This window comes from Gavia stellata, chromosome 13, assembly GCF_030936135.1.
Source record: "Gavia stellata isolate bGavSte3 chromosome 13, bGavSte3.hap2, whole genome shotgun sequence".
Taxonomy (NCBI): domain Eukaryota; kingdom Metazoa; phylum Chordata; class Aves; order Gaviiformes; family Gaviidae; genus Gavia; species Gavia stellata.
In genome coordinates this window covers 1782817-1801998 of record NC_082606.1, presented here as the reverse complement: position 1 = coordinate 1801998, position 19182 = coordinate 1782817, and the positions used below count along the sequence as shown (strand labels likewise).

Sequence of the window (19182 nt, the reverse complement as noted above, 5' to 3'; positions counted from 1 at the left end):
ATCCTATTTAATTGCTGGTGGACTAGGTGGTTTGATGATAGGTGGGAAGAAGACCTAGATCCTAACAAAGTCCTAACCCCAGGAGAACTTGGGACAATGGGAATGGAGACAATTTTCATATCCCAGTATGTGCGTTTATTTGATGTCAGCAGTAAGGAGATCAAAAGATGAAGCTGGGTAAAAAAAAAATAAACAGCCGGCCGTCGTTCTTCCACTGTTTTTCAAGCAAGTATTTGAAAGATGTAAATCAGATCTTTGATATCCAAATTTAGTTAAATGTACAGTGAATTATTTTGGGAAAACACAGTGGAATTTGGCTTATCTTGCTTGCTGACAGGGTTCGTAGCATATCATTTCTGAACCGAGTTGTGAATAAGTTATTTGATACGGCTTGTTTTATGCTCATAGCAGTGCTGCTGCATGTTGGTTTCACTCCAACTCTGTTTTCCTTGGTCTTCTCTCTTACCGCTTTTAGCTTCTCTTATGTTCTCATGATCCCCTACAAACTGTCTGAAATTTGACCTTTATTAATGAGGTCGAAGACTTTTCCTCCTCTTGAGAACTAGATTACTAAACCTCAGAGAGTCTTTTATTTAATTCCCCTTCCATAAATTAGGTTAAGAATTGTTAGAAGTCCGTCTCGTTGCTTAAAATGATGTTATAGTGTAGATTGTGGCGGACCAAAAGGCATTTCTTCCAAGAGGTTTTTTTTAAGCTTTTCCCATTTGGTTCTTGTGAAGTGTCTTAATTTCTTTCTAAATAACCCTGCTGCTGTTTTCAAAATGAGGTGCTGCGTACGTGGTGATGATGGTGAATGCGAATTCGTGGCCATGAAGAAAATTCATTTAAATGAACGGCCACGTAGAAAACTCATGGCTGAATTCATGAAGAATTCATGGCCATGAAGAAAATTAATTTAAATTTCATCAACTAGTTAATCCTTGGCTATCTGACCTGAAACAGAGGAAGAATTGCTGAATGTGCAAGCGGTGTTCCCCAGGGCTCAGTTTTGGGGCCGGTTCGGTTTATCTTTATCGATGATCTGGATGAGGGGATTGAGTGCTCCCTCAGCAAGTTTGCAGACGACACCAAGTTGGGTGGGAGCGTTGATCTGCTCGAGGGTAGGAAGGCTCTGCAGAGGGATCGGGACAGGCTGGATCGATGGGCCAAGGCCAATTGTATGAGGTTCAACAAGGCCAAGTGCCGGGTCCTGCACTTGGGTCACAACAACCCCATGCAACGCTACAGGCTTGGGGACGAGTGGCTGGAAAGCTGCCCTGCAGAAAAGGACCTGGGGGTGTTGGTCAGCAGCCGGCTGAATATGAGCCAGCAGTGTGCCCAGGTGGCCAAGAAGGCCAACGGCATCCTGGCTTGTATCAGAAATGGTGTGGCCAGCAGGAGTAGGGAGGTGACCATGCCCCTGTACTCAGCTCTGGTGAGGCCACACCGCGAATCCTGTATTCAGTTTTGGGCCCCTCACTACAAGAAGGACACTGAGGTGCTGGAGCGTGTCCAGAGAAGGGCGACAGAGCTGGTGAGGGGTCTGGAGCACAAGTCTGATGAGGAGCGGCTGAGGGAGCTGGGGGTGTTCAGTCTGGAGAAGAGGAGGCTGAGGGGAGACCTCATCGCTCTCTACAACTGCCTGAAAGGGGGTTGTGGTGAGGTGGGTGTTGGTCTCTTCTCCCAAGTGACTAGCGACAGGACAAGAGGAAATGGCCTCAAGTTGCACCAGGGGAGGTTCAGGCGGGATATTAGGAAAAATGTCTTTCCTGAGAGAGCGGTGACACACTGGAAGAGGCTGCCCAGGGAGGTGGTGGAGTCACCATCCCTGGAGGTGTTCAAGGAACGTGTGGATGTGGCACTGTGGGACATGGTTTAGTGGGCATGGGGGGGTTGGGTTGATGGTTGGACTTGATGATCTTACAGGTCTTTTCCAACCTTAGTGATTCTGTGATTATTTTTAGGTCCCAAATACCAAATTTGTAGCAAATCACTGCCTCTCACTATATATAATAGGTCACATATATTGTGGTGATGTAGATTGGAGTAGTCCTTTTAGATTTAGTGGTGATGGGGTTTTGGGTTGGGTTTGGCATTTTTTTTTACAGTATTGGCTTTGGTATATTGTAAAAAAATTAAATTTAGTTTTTTTAAAAAACAGATAAAAAATAATATAGTAATAATAAAAAAGATTTTCCCCCACAATTTGAAGCAAACCTATTTGTGATTGCCAAAATATACCTCCGTAGCAGAATGACGTCACCAACGTGCATCTGAGGTGACATAAATCAGCTCCAACGATCGCTATTTATTGGTGGTTTGGGAATTGGAGAGCACTTAGCTTCAAGACCGCCTTTTGCCAAAAGCCCTTAAAACTCGTGCTTAGTGTTTAAATGTCATGGCTGTGACATTTTTAGAGAAGCATGAGGTCACTTATTATCATCTCACCGAGAAAGTGCTTACTAACCCAGGGTTCACCCAAATTTTAAAAATCCTTGACAACTTATACTTTTCATTACAGGAATTTTGCTATAGATTGGATATACGAAGTAATACAGTTTCCTGCTGCAGGCTTGTCTGTGCTGTGTACTTCTGAGTTTTAAATGTTAATTTTGATAAAGGAACAACATTAACACATAAACTAGATGTGGCTAATTGAGGTCTAAATTATATTACATCTTTGCATGATTTCCTTATGGCACTCGTTCAAAGTGTAAATTTGAAACTGAAGAATTAGATTTGTAAATGTAAAATGTAAAATTCCTCTGATTATTTTCTGTAAATATTGGACTTCAAACTTAATCTTAAAACCAGTCGGATTACATGCTTTTGTCAGGCAGTTTAACAAAATAATTTAATTTACTCATACCTCAATGGAAATAGGGTTTTTTCACCTTGCGATAAGAAATTACTCTGTACCGGTAGATTCGTGCTGCTTTATAATGGAAAAACTGATATATCCCTTTTGCATAGGTACCATGAGATTTTTTGGCCAGGAAGCAGAAAAATAGCCATAAATTCCCAATTTCTCATTTTTTAAACGTTTTACCAACTCACATGCGTTGACCTCTTTCTTTCGGGATCTCTGCAATGCTGCCTCCTGCAACAGAGGGCAAACGACCTGATTCACCGCAGAGCTCTGCCCTAATTTCTCTGGCATGAAACTCTGCAAAAAAACCCACATCTTATAATCTGTATTCTGGAGGTGTTCGGGAGTTATCCTTATAGTCAATGATGTGAGAAAAATGATGGTTTTCCCCATGTAACAGCCATGGCAGAATTAGCCATCCTCATCTTGTACCTGCGGTTTGATACCTGCAGTGATTTTGTTAAATGCAGATTATTTTTTTTTTTTAGTTCTGTGCATTTTACCTGTCTGAGGTTGTTTAATTTTGGGTGTCAGCAAAAAATTATAAAAAGACAACTTCAAAATATAATATTTTTAATAGGATTCTTTTACAACTGAAATAGCCATTTTTTTTCTATTAGTTAACTCATCTATTTTGCTTTATAAATGGATTTACACACACACGTTAAAACATTTTGTCGCAGTTTCAACACAGCAAATGAACCAGCATTGAAAAAAAGGGGGAGTGGTTTTTGTGGTCATATTAAATTATGGTTGTGAGAGCTTGAAAACCTTGTTCGGTTTAAAGTGTTCACTCGTGTCAGGGGCTTAACTACTTCCACAGAGCATCAGCACGGTGCTTGCGAAAGCTGGTGTCGGTAATTCCATAAGGATTCTGGAAGTGTGAGCATTTTATCTTCTAAGTCTTGTTTTTATCTAGTGCAACAGAGACTTTTATCTAGGGTAACTTTAGAGAGCTCTTGTGGATTGTAGGGAGAAGCTTGCACAGCGGTGGGGTGGTTGAGGTCGGGATTTGCTTACGCAAGGGCGGAGCGAATGGAGCATTGGTGTCGTGGATGAGAAAAAGTCACTTTGTCCTGTTTCCATCATCACTTTTTCCATGTGTAATAGAGGTAAAATATGAGCTGCTAATTATACAAAGAGAGTAAGAAGAATTCTTACTGAAATCTATTTTAAAAAAAGACAAAGCAGAAGATTTCTGCTTGTTAGGCTGTCGTTTAATGAATATATCTGTGAACAAAAGGGTTGCCATGTTCATTGGAACGAGCAGGAGAAGGATGCTTGACCCTCGGGAAGCAGCGAGTGAGAGCGAATCCCTCTGCCAGGCTCACTCCTTGGTCCAGTGGCTTCCCAATTTATATTTTCTGGTCAAACGGCTGTTTCTCATGGGCATTTTGTCAAGTGATGCAAACTTCTGGGAAGCTGGCCAAGGACCTTCAGTAGTCATCCTTGTCATGGCATGGTTGGGGGTGAGGAGGTAGAGTCTGGCCCTGGAAGAGGGAGAAAAGCCTGGATGAAGGATAAAATAGCCAAAGACCTCTTGGGAAAATGAGTTAGAGTCTTATTGTTGTGCTTATATGCTTTTTTTATTGTGTTTTCACTTGTTCCAGTAGCCGAAGTCCATATCATACAAAGCTTCAACTCACAAGCCAAGTGGCCGCTCTGCCCACGGCAGCTGTATCTTTTCTGGCCGTAGGTGGTTCCCTGGTCAGGAGTCAAGCACAGAAGGAATATTTTCCTCCCACATTACGTTATCTGTTGAAAATGGACGAACTGCAGCGTAGAGAGACTTGTGGATAGTCTGGTTTATATTTCTGGCAGTGGAGTTAGGCTAGGCTTAGGAAAGTAGTCTTATGAAATCCAGATAAGACCAATAAATTTAAAACCAGGGTGCCTGGCAGCTCTCAGGTTCTTCTGAGGAAGAGAGGAGGGGGTGTTTCTCCTCCCTCCTTGAGGTTTGGTTCAGTTGACCAGTGCTAATGCTTTTACCTCTCAATATTTGTATATAATTAATTGTAACGTATGAACAGAGCCTGAGTATAAGTGGGATGGCTTTGGTTAGACCCCAGAACGTGGTTCGCTAACGAACTGCTGGTGGAGCTCTCCGTGCACGTGTCCTTCAGGCTCTTCACTCCTTTTCTGATGACAACAGGCTTGCTAGGTGGACACAGTCTTGGGTTTTATTTGTAACTAATTATTAATTACTTGTTTAACAGAACAGTCATATACAGTTTTGGAAGTTGCAGCAGAAATTATACCTCCTTAAGCTTGTTTTTCACCCTGGCTCCCTGTGTCGATGAGGTTTATCTGCTGTCACATCCCTGTGTCCCTCTTCCCCCAGGTCTACCAAATCCATCCAACAGGCAGAGGGGTCAAGTTTTGTGAAAACCAGTACCTACATGAAGGAGAAAGGTCTATGTTTCTACTCCCGTCAAGGGAAGGAAGGATAGCCTCAGCCGGGGAGTGATGGGTTGCGCTTGCTTGTGGGCCAACATACGTGTGGCCAGGAGTCTGCTGCTGCCCCTTGCCTGGCTGGTATGGGGGGAGCGGGGTTGGTTTGGGAGGAGAGGAGAGGTCAGGAGGTTGCAAAACACACTGTGAATTCACGGCAGCATTGGCCTCGTTTTGCCAACATAGAAAACCTTGGTGCACCCACGTCTTAATGAGCGTCTCAGGAGGTCATGGTAGGTTAGAGGAGAGACCAAACAGGCTTTGGCTCTTTAATTTGGAGAAATGCTGGGATGGGATACGGTTGAGGTTTACAAAATCATCAAAGCAGTGGAAAAAAGACAATTTAGATCTCTAACTCACCAAATCCTTCAATTTATGTTATGGGATATGGATTTAGTAAAAGAAAACACTTCTCTATCATGAACTTGTGCAATGTGCCCTTGGGGCCAAGAAGGCCAACGGCATCCTGGGGTACATTGAGAAGAGTGGGGGAGAAGAGTGAGAAGCAGGGGCGAGGGAGGTTATCCTTCCCCTCTGCTCTGCCCCGGTGAGGCCACATCTGGAGTGCTGGGTCCAGTTCTGGGCTCCCCGGTTCAAGAAGGACGGGGAGCTGCTGGAGAGGGTACAGCAAAGGGCTGCGAAGATGATCAGGGGACTGGAACATCTTTCTTTTGAGGAAAGGCTGAGGGACGTGGGGCTTTTTAGTCCGGAGAAGAGAAGACTGAGGAGGGATCTTATCAATCCTTGTAAATACTGAAGGGGTGGGAGCCAGGAGGATGGGGCCAGTCTTTTTTCAGTGGTGCCCAGCGACAGGACGAGAGGGAACGGGCACAAACGTGGTCACAGGAGGTTCCATCTACACATGAGGAGGAACTTCTTTCCTTTGAGGGTGGCAGAGCCCTGGAACAGGCTGCCCCAAGAGGTTGTGGAGTCTCCTTCTCTGGAGATATTCAAAACTGGCCTGGACGCATTCCTGAGCAACCTGCTCTGGGTGACCCTGCTCTGGCGGGGGTCAGAGATGACCATTTCTTGGACCAGATGATCTCCAGAGGTCCCTTCCAACCCCCCTCATTCTGTGAACTTGTAGAAGTTGACCTGAGAGGCTGTGAGGGATCATACTGTCAATGGGTTCCAACAAAAATTGGATGGGTACCTCTTCACACATCTCTTGCCCATGAACTAAAGGGAGCACAGAGGTGCCTCTCCGTCTCTCTCATCCCAAAACTGTGGGTGCTGGTAGAAAAGGGTGACGGACTGCAGAAGAGCCATGCTGACATACCCAGGTGTTACAGGAGAAGAGTCAAGAGATCACTCAGACAGATCTGAGCTAATAGTTAGTTTATTCAGTTCTAATCAGTAAATTTAGGTATGTAAAATATTTAGTAAGTACAGATGAATTGGCGGTCAGTGCTCTACTACATTTAAAGTTAGTATGGGATACAAAGATGGTTGCTTAAGCTTACTATACGCACCTTAAATGTTACATGCGTGCAAAAAATGTCACTTACCAAGCGATCGCTGCCTGGTGTCAGGTAAAGGATCTCTCAGCCTCAAGTGGTAACCTTGAGAGGTGTCCCTACTCAAGGGGAGATCACCGCCGTGCAGCCAACTACGATGGAGAGAGAGCTCAACGGACCGTGATGGCTGCAGATATTTATAGCATAAAGTTGTTGATTCGTAGTTGGATTTTCTGCTGCGTTAATGCCGTTTTGGCCGCTTATCAGCCTAGCCTCTAGCCAAACAGGCTTTTTAGGGGGGGTTTGGTGCTGAGTTCTCACTCACACAATAGGATTAACTTCGGTTAGGCCTACGTGCTGAGCATCTGCCTGGACCCAAGTTCAGCTAGTTCAAACAGGAGGAGTGCATCCGTCACACCAGGATGGGATGTCCTGCTGCCGTGGTTGGAGATGCTGGGCAGGGAGGAGTGTTGGGCTGGTCCTGTAGAGCATTTTGTGTGGCCTGGTGGCAAAGGGCTGGGATGGCTGTGCCGGAGCACGGGGGCCCTTGGACAGCATCCGTGGGAAATGCATCTTGGTTCCCTTCCCTGCCCAGAGCCCTTCATTTAAGGCAAGCAGTAGCCGAGTCTTCAAAGGGCGCAGAAGGCTGGGAAGGCACATTCTTGGGTCGTCAGGCTAGAAAAGGAGCTTTTGTTTTATTTGCTCAACAGCTCTGTTGCCTAAGTTTTTAATTATGAAGGAACCTGACTCAGGGGAAGGATCTGAGCCCTCTTTTTCAGCAGCATTACTATTTTTGTGTTACTTTACATCCCCTTCAGTAAGGCGAGGGCAACTCAACATTTCCAAAAATCAATCCGTCTGGGTTACACTTCTCAGTAGGAGACATTCATCTGAGCCATCTGATATGCAAGGTGGCTATTTTATATTCGATACTGTTTTACTTCTGACCAGACTTATTTTCCTTCATTGCAATGGATTAGTTCCGTGCAAACCCCTGCCGTGTTTGCTTAGACACCCTGTATTCACCTTGTAGACATGTTTCTGTGGACTGTCTTCACGGTGTAAGCCTTTTTTCCCCAAACCTATCCCCATTTTTCCCCTCAAAAGTTAAATACTGTCTTAGATCCAATAGAATAACTTGGAACTGGGTTCAGCTTTCTTCAAAGAGGGCAATTTGTCTATAAATTAAAAAAACCAAACAACTCTAAAAGGACTTTTCTTTTAGAAAAAGGCCATCTGTCCAGATATCTAAAGTTACATGTTGTCTCTCTGATGTAGGTGAAGTCTTCCAGATGGCATAATATCAACAATTCCAGTAAAAATTAAAACTCCTGCTATTAAGTATATTTAATTCTGTTTATATGCTTTTGGCTATGTACTGCGTACAAATAATCCATTTACTTTATGTGATTTTATTCTAACCCGCATTCTTACTTTTCTTACAGACTTTATCCATTGGAGTACTTGATATTTTTGGGTTTGAAGACTATGAAAATAATAGTTTCGAACAATTCTGCATTAACTTCGCCAATGAGCGCTTGCAGCACTACTTTAACCAACACATCTTTAAACTTGAACAGGTAGGTCTGGAAACATTTACTCTCTGATGCCTGTGAGTGTTGACATGAGTTTGTGGCACCGATAAAATTTGTAAATTGTCCCTTTAATACTTTTATGTTAAGGAGTGTACGCTGAAATATTCAAATTTAACTTCTAATTTACCATATGACTTATTGCTACCTGTAAGATAAAATCCAGCCAGAGATTTGCTAGTTTTAAGTAAATGTTTTGGGATACAAATATCCTCAAACATCATGAAGACCTTAACCGTTGCTCTTTTGTCTCCTTGATATATGCTCAGAGGACTCATCCAGGAGCAATTTCTTTCTTGCCTTTGCCTGGACTTGCTGCTGCGTCATTTAGTATCACGTAAAAGTGATTTTTCGACATCTGTTGAAAATGCCACCCCAATCTTCCGGTGGTTTTTTGTTTTCCAGTGTTAATTTGTGGGGAGGGAGGGGAAACGTCGCTCTCGTACATGTTTTGCAAGGTGAGACTTGAGATCCTTACGACGTCCAATAGCCACGGCAGATTAGGAAAGGTTGAACTTTAAGCTTTGCTTTAGGTTTGTTAAGACTGGGTGTCGCTTTCCAGCCTCAAATTGATGTGCTGTAAGAGAGATAACAAAAAACACAGGCCGTAATTTAGCAGGTTACATGTACGACAAGATGGCGTAGTCTATTACTTAGGATGGGAGGAGGCTTCTGCAAACATCATTTGTTATCTAATAACAAGCAGGACAAGAAAACTGCTAAAGTACATGTTGTTTCATGGATGCACAACATATAATTGAGCTGTATAATACAGTAAAGATGTTACAGACCTTCAAAATGCCTTTTTTTTGAATACCAGCCTTCATGCCCTCCCTTCAGGTGAAATTCTTCTTTGGGTGAGGTCAAGGGAAATCCTCCTTATCACTAGTTTCGGTAGAGCTAGTATTTGATGAGCTGCGCTCTGCCGCCTGAGTCCAGCTGAGATCAAAGAATCAAACCACCGCTTCCCAGAAACCCTCATAGTTTCATTTTGGGCCTCTATAGTGTTATAAGAGAGGTGAAAAGTCAGAAAGAGAAGTCTCCTTGAATATGAGGACGGTCAAAAATAAGCAATAAAGCCCTGAGTGGATCATTTGGGAGATGTTTGCTCTAGAGTTTGATGCTTCTGTGTTACCCCTCTCTTTTTTTTGGTCAAGAAGGGGGAGCAGAGCTGCTCAAACTCAATTTTATTTCAGTTTTTTAACTGGTCTTTGTATCTGATGCACCCTACTCAACAGATGCTCTAAGAAGTTAATGGGAAAACCTGTCTGTATTTCTAGGAATAGGTCTATTTTACCATTATCCACCATAAAAAGGCAAACTAAAAGATGATTGCAAAGCCAATATAGCTGTTTTTTTTCTATAAAGGTAACTGATCCACTTTCTAGAAGAGACTTGGGGAGGGAGGACCCTTCCTGAAAGCTGGAGAGAGATGATACCTCGGTGAGGTGGGATTTCAGGGCACTTGGGTTTCGGCAGCTTTCGCTGGCTTCGCGGGAGCGAGCCGAGATGCTGTCATCCATAAGGGAATTCCCGTGCTTGGGCTGGGGTTTCTTAGCGGGTCAGTGCTCCTCCCCGGGCCCGGGGTATAGGCAGAGCTCCTGATTGCAGCAATCTGTAATTCTCCTTGGACCGGCTTATAACCAGTGACCTAATTAGCTTTCTCCTGTAAATCTGTCAAGCACATGAAGTCATTAAAGTCAGTATTTGCTGTAGAGATGAGAGGAGCAGTTGCAGAGGCATCTGATTGCAAAGGGCTCGTTCCAATTCTTAATGCCGGAGCCCATAATCCATCTAGGGCTGGAGCACTGCAAGCTGTGTTGGTGGAAAATACGGTCATCTCTGCATAGTTTGCATTCTATAAATATAAATAAGCTGTACAGCTGCACGAGTGCTAATTCTTGGGTGAATTATTTGTATGGTTTAATCACTTACTTTTCCTCTTCTTGGAGTTATGTGCTGCGTGTGGAGGAGGGGATTTGATTGAAAGACAACTGATATTCAGATCTTGGGTCTTCAGAATATTCTTCCTTCCTAGCTGGCCCAAAGATTAACCTGCTCTTTAATGAGAGTTGACAGTCTACAGATGAAGACTAGGTAGTTAATATTGCGTTTCAAGATGGCAAAATAGTTATATTACTTTGAATTGTGATTTTATCTGAGATATTTGTGGCTTTACAAGGGTTTATTTGATGACTTCATGGCTGAAAAACAAGTGGGGTTATTGGTGATGGGTACCTGACACGGAGTGGTCCTTCTCTGCATCCAGAGATAGGCTTCTTGTATCTCCAAAGCTTGCAGGAGGCAGAAAACAGATTGCTGAGCTATTTGGACAATTCTGCTAAAAGAAATGACAAATTTAAGTATTCACTAAAGATTTTTATTTAAATCATAATAGAATTTGTGTGCAAGAACGATATTTAGCCATGATGTAATTGTTGCTTTGGCATACTGCTGATTTATGGAAACCAAAATACCTACCACAAAGTCCTCTAACAGAAGCATAGGATTATTTTAACCTTTCTTTTTTTTTTTTCTTGGTGAAATCTAATACAATGCGCCTTGCGTATCTTTTTTTAAACCTCCTGTCTGAAGACAACGCTATTTCCAGTGGTTTGCAAACAACCGGCCGAGGCATCCTCAGGCAGTCTGGCTTCAGCCTGATGCCTCCTATAAATACAGCTGCTGTCGTGCTGCCTACCGAGAGTCGCAAAGACCTCTGCAATAGCAACCTCCTCTCTTTGAGCCAACCATGAGAATAAGGATAACGCATCTGCGCTCGCTGTTTTTAGCAAAATAGGAAGAGAAGGCAAAAAAATGGTAAATGTTAGAGTTCTGCCTTGGATAAAGACAGTTATTGATGTTTCTCTACCATTTTTTTGAAACCGACTGTTCTGGATCGCTAAGGAAAATTTAGTGATCATTTGTGATGCACGGGGATATTCTTTAGCAGATGATGGAAAAGTGGAAGAGACACAAACCCTAACGGGGCGGTAAAGCCCAGGCTTATAAATGCCGGTCTATCTCTATAGGCAAACTCTTGGGTTTGGGCTGGTAACGATCTATTTATTAATTTAGAAAGATTGCTATTGCAGGAATCGTAACTTAAATACAGCCTGCCCCGTCACGTAGCAAGGGTGGTTTTCTCCTCCCTGTGTATCTCACAGGTTTATGGGGTGGAGGTTGGATGAGGTGCTGTAGCTGGTGGTTGCAACTGCTGCCTGATGCGGTGCTTGCTCCAGGAGGCAGGAGGATGGAGTGTCCTTCACCAGGCTCCACACAAACTGCAGACATGTTTAGCTCTTCCAGACAGCACAGTCTCATCCCTCCCTCGGGCTAGAGACTTCAGGTGAGACGTCCCCATTGCTCTTGGAGTCGTCACGTGCTATGAGAGCATCACACCTCTGTGGCGGTTCTCTGTTCGCCGGCGACTGCTCCATCCCCGTGTCCTCCTCAGGTGGCTTCCTCTGCAGAGCAGATAAGCCCAGAGCTGCCATGACGTTTCAGATAACACTCAGGTGCTTCTGGGAGAGGAAAGTTGCATTTTTGCATTGCAAGTTGCCTTTTTTTTTTTTTTTTTTGCAACTTAGGGCATTGCACGAAATAATCGCTGGGTATGAAGATGTAGTTTGAAGGTCACCAGTAACATAGCACCCATGATAGGAGTTTCCTCCAAGTTTCCAGATCTTTGGTGGTTTGAGGGCCAGGAATACAAGTTTTTATTTATGTACCCCATTCTCCAAACTTTGTCATCTTTGACCTCACTGATCTTCCCTCATCCCCGACACTTGGCTTTTTGGTTACCCCCACCCTACCCACCTTTCCCAGTTTCAACTGATGCTTTGCAAAGGTTGAGAAGTCATCCCCTAGCTTTCCATCACGTAGGTGTTGCTGTTTAAGTTCCTTTCTACCCCATTTTCTACCTTTTGTTTACCTGCCAAACCTCAATTTCGAGGACATCCTTTTATTGTTTAAAAAAATTGATGAATAACCAAGGTTGAGACTGAAAAAAAAAATTATTTGGAGCACGATCAACTGGCATGAGCTCAGATGTTGAGCAAAATGTATTTTCTGGCATGGTCCCTGGTGAGCTTGATGTCTCAGCCAGCAAACCTCAGCCTGCTCAGACAGTCAAACTTAATTTCATGAAGATAACGCATCCTATGAAATGTTTGCTCAGCAATCTAAAGCTCCATAAATATTTAGGGAGGTCTATAGGGTTTAGTGGTCCTGTGTAATAGGTGGAGAAATCTGACAGTCCAGACTACATCATGAAAATTATATCAATTTGTTCATCGCAGTGGGAGCGAATTAATTAAAAAAAGCATCGATTTGTCACAGGACGTAGTGATAGGTGGTTTATTTAGTCTGTGAAATGGCTGTGATGCCTGCGATATTTTAAAGCATCTTGGATACGCAGGGTGTCTCAGGCCATGCTGCTCCGTCTCCCCGCATCCTTCCATGTCGTTTAGAGAAAATAAAACAGGAAAATTTAAAATAAATATTTTTTTTTAAATTAAAAATAAATCAATTAAAAATAAATTATGAAAAAGGGTCTTTCTCCTACTGCTTGGAGCACTTTTTCCCTTCCTTCCAGTAAGGGGGTTTTTTTGGTATCTCATCACTGGTTAGGTGTGATCGCCTCTTTATTGCCTCTGAAGACAAAAGCCAACCATCAGAAGTCAACCGTTGAGGACTGGGAGGCTCGGTTCAAATTTCTGTTTTCGTTGGAGCTGGGAGAGCGGGTGCTTTCCGAAAAATGCTGCCGTCAGCTGTGTGCCATATGACAGGCGGAGAAATAACAAGCTGCAGAAGTTATTGATTTATTATTTGGCTATATGCCATTGTATGTAACTCATATTTTTAAAAATCACAAAGGATGCTTAGAGTTGTTTAAATATTATCTTTAGGATAGGAAGATGTCAAACTGCAGGACTGAAATAAAACACGACTCTGGTTGTCATCGGTCCCCCAAAGCATTGGCTTTGGTCCTTCCCGGGTGCTGCTTGGCCGGGGCTGGGTCCGAGGGGGCTTTGTTTGCCATTCCCTTGTTCCTGAGTTTCTCCGGATGATGAACGTTCATGTATAACATGTATAACATCATAATATATTGTATTATGTGTATATACAATAATATTATAGAATAGTTCAAGTTGGAAGGGGCCATAAAGATCATCTAGTTCCAACCCCCCTGCCATATATAATATATCAAACACAATTTATAATTTATAATATATGAACCCCAGAAGCAGTATTCTTAAATCTGTGTAGCGGCGTCCTAGGTAGGCAAATTAGTAAACGTGCTTAAAATATCATTAGAAAATACTCTAGAAAGCTTTTCTGGTGTGATGTGCTGGTGTAAAAGACTCGGAGGTTTTCTGTATCTTTTCTCCGTTATATTTAGCTATCCATAAGAAACAGGTTTGGGTTGCTTTGGGTGTTTTTTATTTGATTCCCTGACCCTTACTTAAAGCCCAATGCAGAGAAGAACTGTATCTGTGAAGCCCAGCTTTTGTGAAAATATTATAATTGTGGTTGAAAGCATAAAACTCTTGAGATAAATGCACTGAGAGCTCCTATTTGCAAGTTGGGTAATGTGTAATTTTAAGGTTCAAGCTCATATTTTGCCTAGGAGAAAGAGAGAGGAAAGCAGAATTGATTTGGGAGATGGACAACAGAAGCTCCAAGCTTTTTTTTTTTTTTTTTTTAATTAAAAACAAACAAGATTGTGCTAGAGAAGAATTATTTGGACAAAAAGATGGTGAGATGAACAGGCAGGTTCAATATATGGTTGTCACCACTTCATATTGCATGTGGCTTTTGGTCAATGGGTTTGATACGGTCCTTCCTTAACGAAGGACGGGGCTGGAGGTGGTTTGTGCTGCAGATGATCTGAAGAGGGTTTGGCGGTCCTGCGTCTGTTAGAAACGTGGCTGTCGGGGAGGAGGAGGAGTGTGATGGTCACGGTTCCTTCTGCTCGTCACCTGTATGGGACACTCTTGCAATAGTGACTTAGGAACATGGGCTGCTTTAGAAATTGTCTTGTAGTGAGTAAAAGCAAAGGTTATATTGATAAAGAGATTATCTCAGTGCTGTCCCTGTGTCTTGGCCTTCGCTGATGTTTTTCGTGAGCCAGACAAGCTAAGAGGAACGTCACCAGGCATCCCGTACAGCATCCCGCAGCATCTGAGTGCATCCCCGGGCTTTGCTTGCAGCAGTGCCGTGTCGTCCCCAAACCACCTTGGTTCCCGCACTCAAATCCCCTCTTCCATCCCTCATCCCACGCTCCTTGCTGGAACTCCCCAAGTTGCAGATGCCTTGCTCCATGTTCCGTTATCCCTCTCCCAAGTCACCATAATCCCTTGAGCCTTTTTTTCCTCTTCTCTGAGCTGGTTCCTTGACTTTTTCCAGTTAGATGATGTTTTCTGCTGATCGTGATTCCTACTGAAATATATTGGCTAAATATATGTGGGTATGGACAGTGCCAGGGGACAGTCCTGTCCCCCCAGCCCAGCCGGAGCCCTGCCCCTCAGGGTCAGGTTTGTCTTGGGAATGCCGAGCCTGACTTTCCTCTGGGACCTACTCCTGAGATGCAATCCAAGATACGTATATTTCTTTATTTTCAAATTCTATATATGTACTAATATTATGTACGTTATGAAGGCTCCCCACAAAAATAGAAATTAAAAAGGGATGAGATGAAGATGAAATAAATGCCAATTTTTATTTATTAATGGTACAAAAAGTATTTTCTTCCTGCACTCCAATGCACATCCCGCTTTGGAGAGCACCAGGTGTGCTCTGGGATGATCTAGGATGCTTCTACACTGGTCTTTCAGGGCCCAGCCCTGGGTCATATGGTCCAGAACTACAGTCATGCGGAAGGTCTTGCACATTCCCTATACCTTCGGGCTAAATTAGGCAACAACATAATGAAATCTTTGGTTATTTCAGCAAAAAGGCACTAGCAATACTTGCGAGCAACAGCTTTTCTTTAAAAATAAAAGACCTCGATGCATGTTGGTGGATTTTCATAGGACAGCATTGTACAATGTGAGCTCCCTTCTTCTTAAGCAAGAAGATGAGCGAGAAACCTCTAAAAGCCTCAAAAATACTTCAACCCATCCGAAAAAATGTCATAGTGAGGCAGAACTGGATGGTCCATCCTGACCGTGGCTCTTCCACTCATTACGTGCAAAATTCCTGCCTGGACAGTTGGTTTGGCATGGTAACAAGGTTTTATAGGGGTAGCATAAGACAACTCTTTATATATCACTGAATCACAGAATGAAGGGGGTTGGAAGTGACCTCTGGAGATCATCTGGTCCAAGAAATGGTCATCTCTGACCCCCGCCAGAGCAGGGTCACCCAGAGCAGGTTGCACAGGAATGCGTCCGGGCGAGTTTTGAGTATCTCCAGAGAAGGAGACTCCACAACCTCTCGGGGCAGCCTGTTCCAGGGCTCTGCCACCCTCAAAGGAAAGAAGTTCCTCCTCATGTGTAGATGGAACTTCCTGTGACCACGTTTGTGCCCGTTCCCTCTCGTCCTGTCACTGGGCACCACTGAAAAAAGCCTGGCCCCATCCTCCTGGCACCCACCCCTTCAGTACTGATAAGCATTGATAAGATCCATCCTCAGTCGTCTCTTCTCCGGACTAAAAAGCCTCAAGTCCCTCAGCCTTTCCTCAAAAGAAAGATGTTCCAGTCCCCTGATCATCTTCGCAGCCCTTTGCTGTACCCTCTCCAGCAGCTCCCCGTCCTTCTTGAACCGGGGAGCCCAGAACTGGACCCAGCACTCCAGATGTGGCCTCACCGGGGCAGAGCAGAGGGGGAGGATAACCTCCCTCGCCCCTGCTTGCCCCACTCTTCTCGATGTACCCCAGGATGCCGTTGGCCTTCTTGGCCCCAAGGGCACATTGCTGGCTCACGGTCATCCTGTTGTCCCCCGGGACTCCCAGGTCCCTTTCCACAGGTATATATGTGTATATCTATACGTCATAGGGAGTACAGTGAGCCCACTGTAAGTGTGAATGAATGAGAGAGGAATCGGGAGCAAGCGTATTTATTTGACACAAGGTTGGAGTGAGGACTGGAAGGGGAAGAAGACGTTTAACCCGGAGGACCAGTCTGGTGTTGACCATGACCACCGTGGAGATCCCCTTCACATTTTCTAAGCCTGATACATCTTGCAATGATTGCATTCAGAGATATATATATATTTCTTTTCCTCTTTAATTTAGATAGCAAGAAATTAAAGAAATCAATCTGCCAGCAGATCACGCAGCGTCTTTAGGCTCACGCTTCTCCTGGCTGTTGTAAGAGCAGGTTGGGAAGAAGGATGCTCCCGCAAGGAGAGCAAACGGGATCATGGCAAGGTGTGTTTTGCCAGCTGAATCATGCAAAACCAATTTTCCCTATTTTGAGAGCAAAATATAATTTATGACTGAAACCTGCTGTTGCCACTGAAGCGTAGGGAGCTGATTTGAGCTCAGAGATGGATTCTGCAGAGCCGTCTTAGCTCGTACGGCCAGCTGCACGAACCCCTGGGCTGAACCTGCTATTTTAAAACACTTTCTCTAACGATGGACAATCCATACTACAATAAATTAAAATCTCAGGCTGCATATGTAAAGCAGGCGCGAGGTTGTCAGTGGGCGAAGGGAGAGCCTCAAAATAAAGCCAGATTCACTTGCCATTTGCTGAGGGGCCGTTGAAACGGTCACCTCGAAGGAGAAGACCATCTCAAAGAGCACCTTTGCTTCAAAGGCGGCTGCCAACGCTCCAAAAGTGGTTTGCGACTTAAAACGGACGGCAGAAGAAACGCAGGGGAAGGCTGTTTATCAGAACCCCTGCATTGCCAGACGTTGTCATTAAAATAGAGCGGCTTATAAACCTGTTTATAGATTGTGTATTTAGAGAGCGTGTGGGTACATATTTATAGATACTGTGTCTGTGGGCGCATTATTTAAAAAAAATACATCGTATATATTTTTTTATATATGGCTCTGTGCATAAATTCCTTTTCTACTTAAATTGAGAACAAACATAAAAATCCTTCTTCGTAAATGAGAGCGTCAGCATGGTCAACCTCGGCGTCCTTCTTCTGGAGGGATGTCGGGAACTCGAGGCATCCGCGTCATCTGCAGCACATAAACGCCGGCACCAAACCAGACGTCGGTCTCGTTCATTCGGGAACTCTCCATAATAATGTTTTCCCATCTCAAGGATTTATCATATCAAGCTCATTTTAATTATCAAATTATGCCGGGATGAGTCTGCTGGGGCTGGCTCGCGATGCCCGCCTGCATTTGCTGAACGAGCAATTAATCCTCCGCAGGAAGGATTAATTCCTGGGTGGACGGATCCTGCATGGATCTCTCCTGGATGGAGAGATTTTCTTACGCCTTGCTGCTGTTCCCAGCCTTAGAAAAGCTTTCCCAAGCTCCCCAAGATGGATTTTAGGATACGGACGTATACGGACGTATCCAGAAAGGGGCTTTTACAACCTTTAGCTCCTTTAGTTTCTCATATAACAATGACCTATTTAATGTAATTTTTCAAACATTAAATATTATGTTCATTCCTGGAAGGTTTTCAATATAGTTTGCAAAATACGGCTTTGTTTCTAATTTTTGAACTGAGCTTTTTGAGGTGTTATTCCTATCTTCTTGTCCATCAGCATCTGCAAGGTTGATGGTACCTTGTTCCTGGGTAAGCGATCAAGAGAGAAACAATTTACATGCTTGGGTTTAGCGGCTCTAAGCTTATATTTGCAAAGGTTTATATTATTGCGTGTGTCAAATTGACTTGTAATATTTTTTTTAAGAATATTTTAAGATTATTTTAAGCTGGGGAAGTCAGCTAGGAATAGAGAGAGACGTGGAAGGGGATTTTAGGCAAAATATACACATTTAGACACCCAAAAGTATCTGCCTATTGATCGCGTGAGAGGGTTACGTGAGGTTTTACGATAGGAACACGATGGGAAGCGTTTCCCTGTGGAGCTACGCTGGAAAAAGGGATTTTTCAGTTGGTTTCCCTCTTCATTTTGGGAATTTTCATTGTGTAAACAAGGTTTTCCTATGCCTCGGTAATGAAAAGCTCGGGCAGATAAATTCCTGGGGCTTATCTAGCTCCCTCTGGGAGGAGGTGACTGAGCTGATGGGGTTTTCCTCTGCTCTTGTGACTTACTCGAGCATTTCTGAAGGAGGGATTGCCATGCTTTCGGGAAGCAGAAAATGCCATATTTCCCTTGCACGCGGTTCCGTGCAAATAATTAATCATTTTGGTTTACATTTCCTTCTTAATATGCTCTAATTTTCTCGTTGGACTTGATAAAAGCTGAAACAGCACTGCATGCTACGTTCTACCCCTCTTTTTACCTTCAGCCTTGTCCCATCCCTAGGGAAGGGGAGACATCCCTGTCTTTGGGTTTTAAACATTATTTTTTTGGGGCTGCTTCTCAATTTTCGCTGCGACTAATGACAGTATTCCTCCGGTATAAGACGTCCGCCTCCTGGGCACTGAAGTGCTGAGATATTTTCGTGGCTCTTGGCTTGCAGGCTGTGTGGACGGATGCCCAACACCCTCCGGACCTCCTTAGATCGTAGCAATTTTTTGACCTTTGATATCCCGTGATAGGGCAACAAATTCCATACACCGTGGAAAAACCCACGCTTTTATAGTCAGGCCTGATGTTTCACAGCCTTTTGATTTTCATTTACCAATCCTTTGGGTTTGTGCTTTAAGATAGATGGGAAACTTCTTATTATGTTTTTTATTTTGTATTTTTATCACATCTCTCCTGTTTCATT

General features: G+C 43.7%; 1 protein-coding gene across 1 annotated transcript in view; it reads left to right on the top strand.

Annotated features, from left to right (window-relative positions):
• The window catches only part of MYO9A (myosin IXA), a 159045-nt gene that overhangs the window by 83666 nt on the left and 56197 nt on the right, over window positions 1-19182 (top strand). Inside the window, exon 10 of the mRNA XM_059823674.1 lies at window positions 8223-8357. Within this exon, the coding sequence (XP_059679657.1) occupies window positions 8223-8357 (135 nt within the window). The remainder of the gene's footprint in view (window positions 1-8222; window positions 8358-19182) is intronic.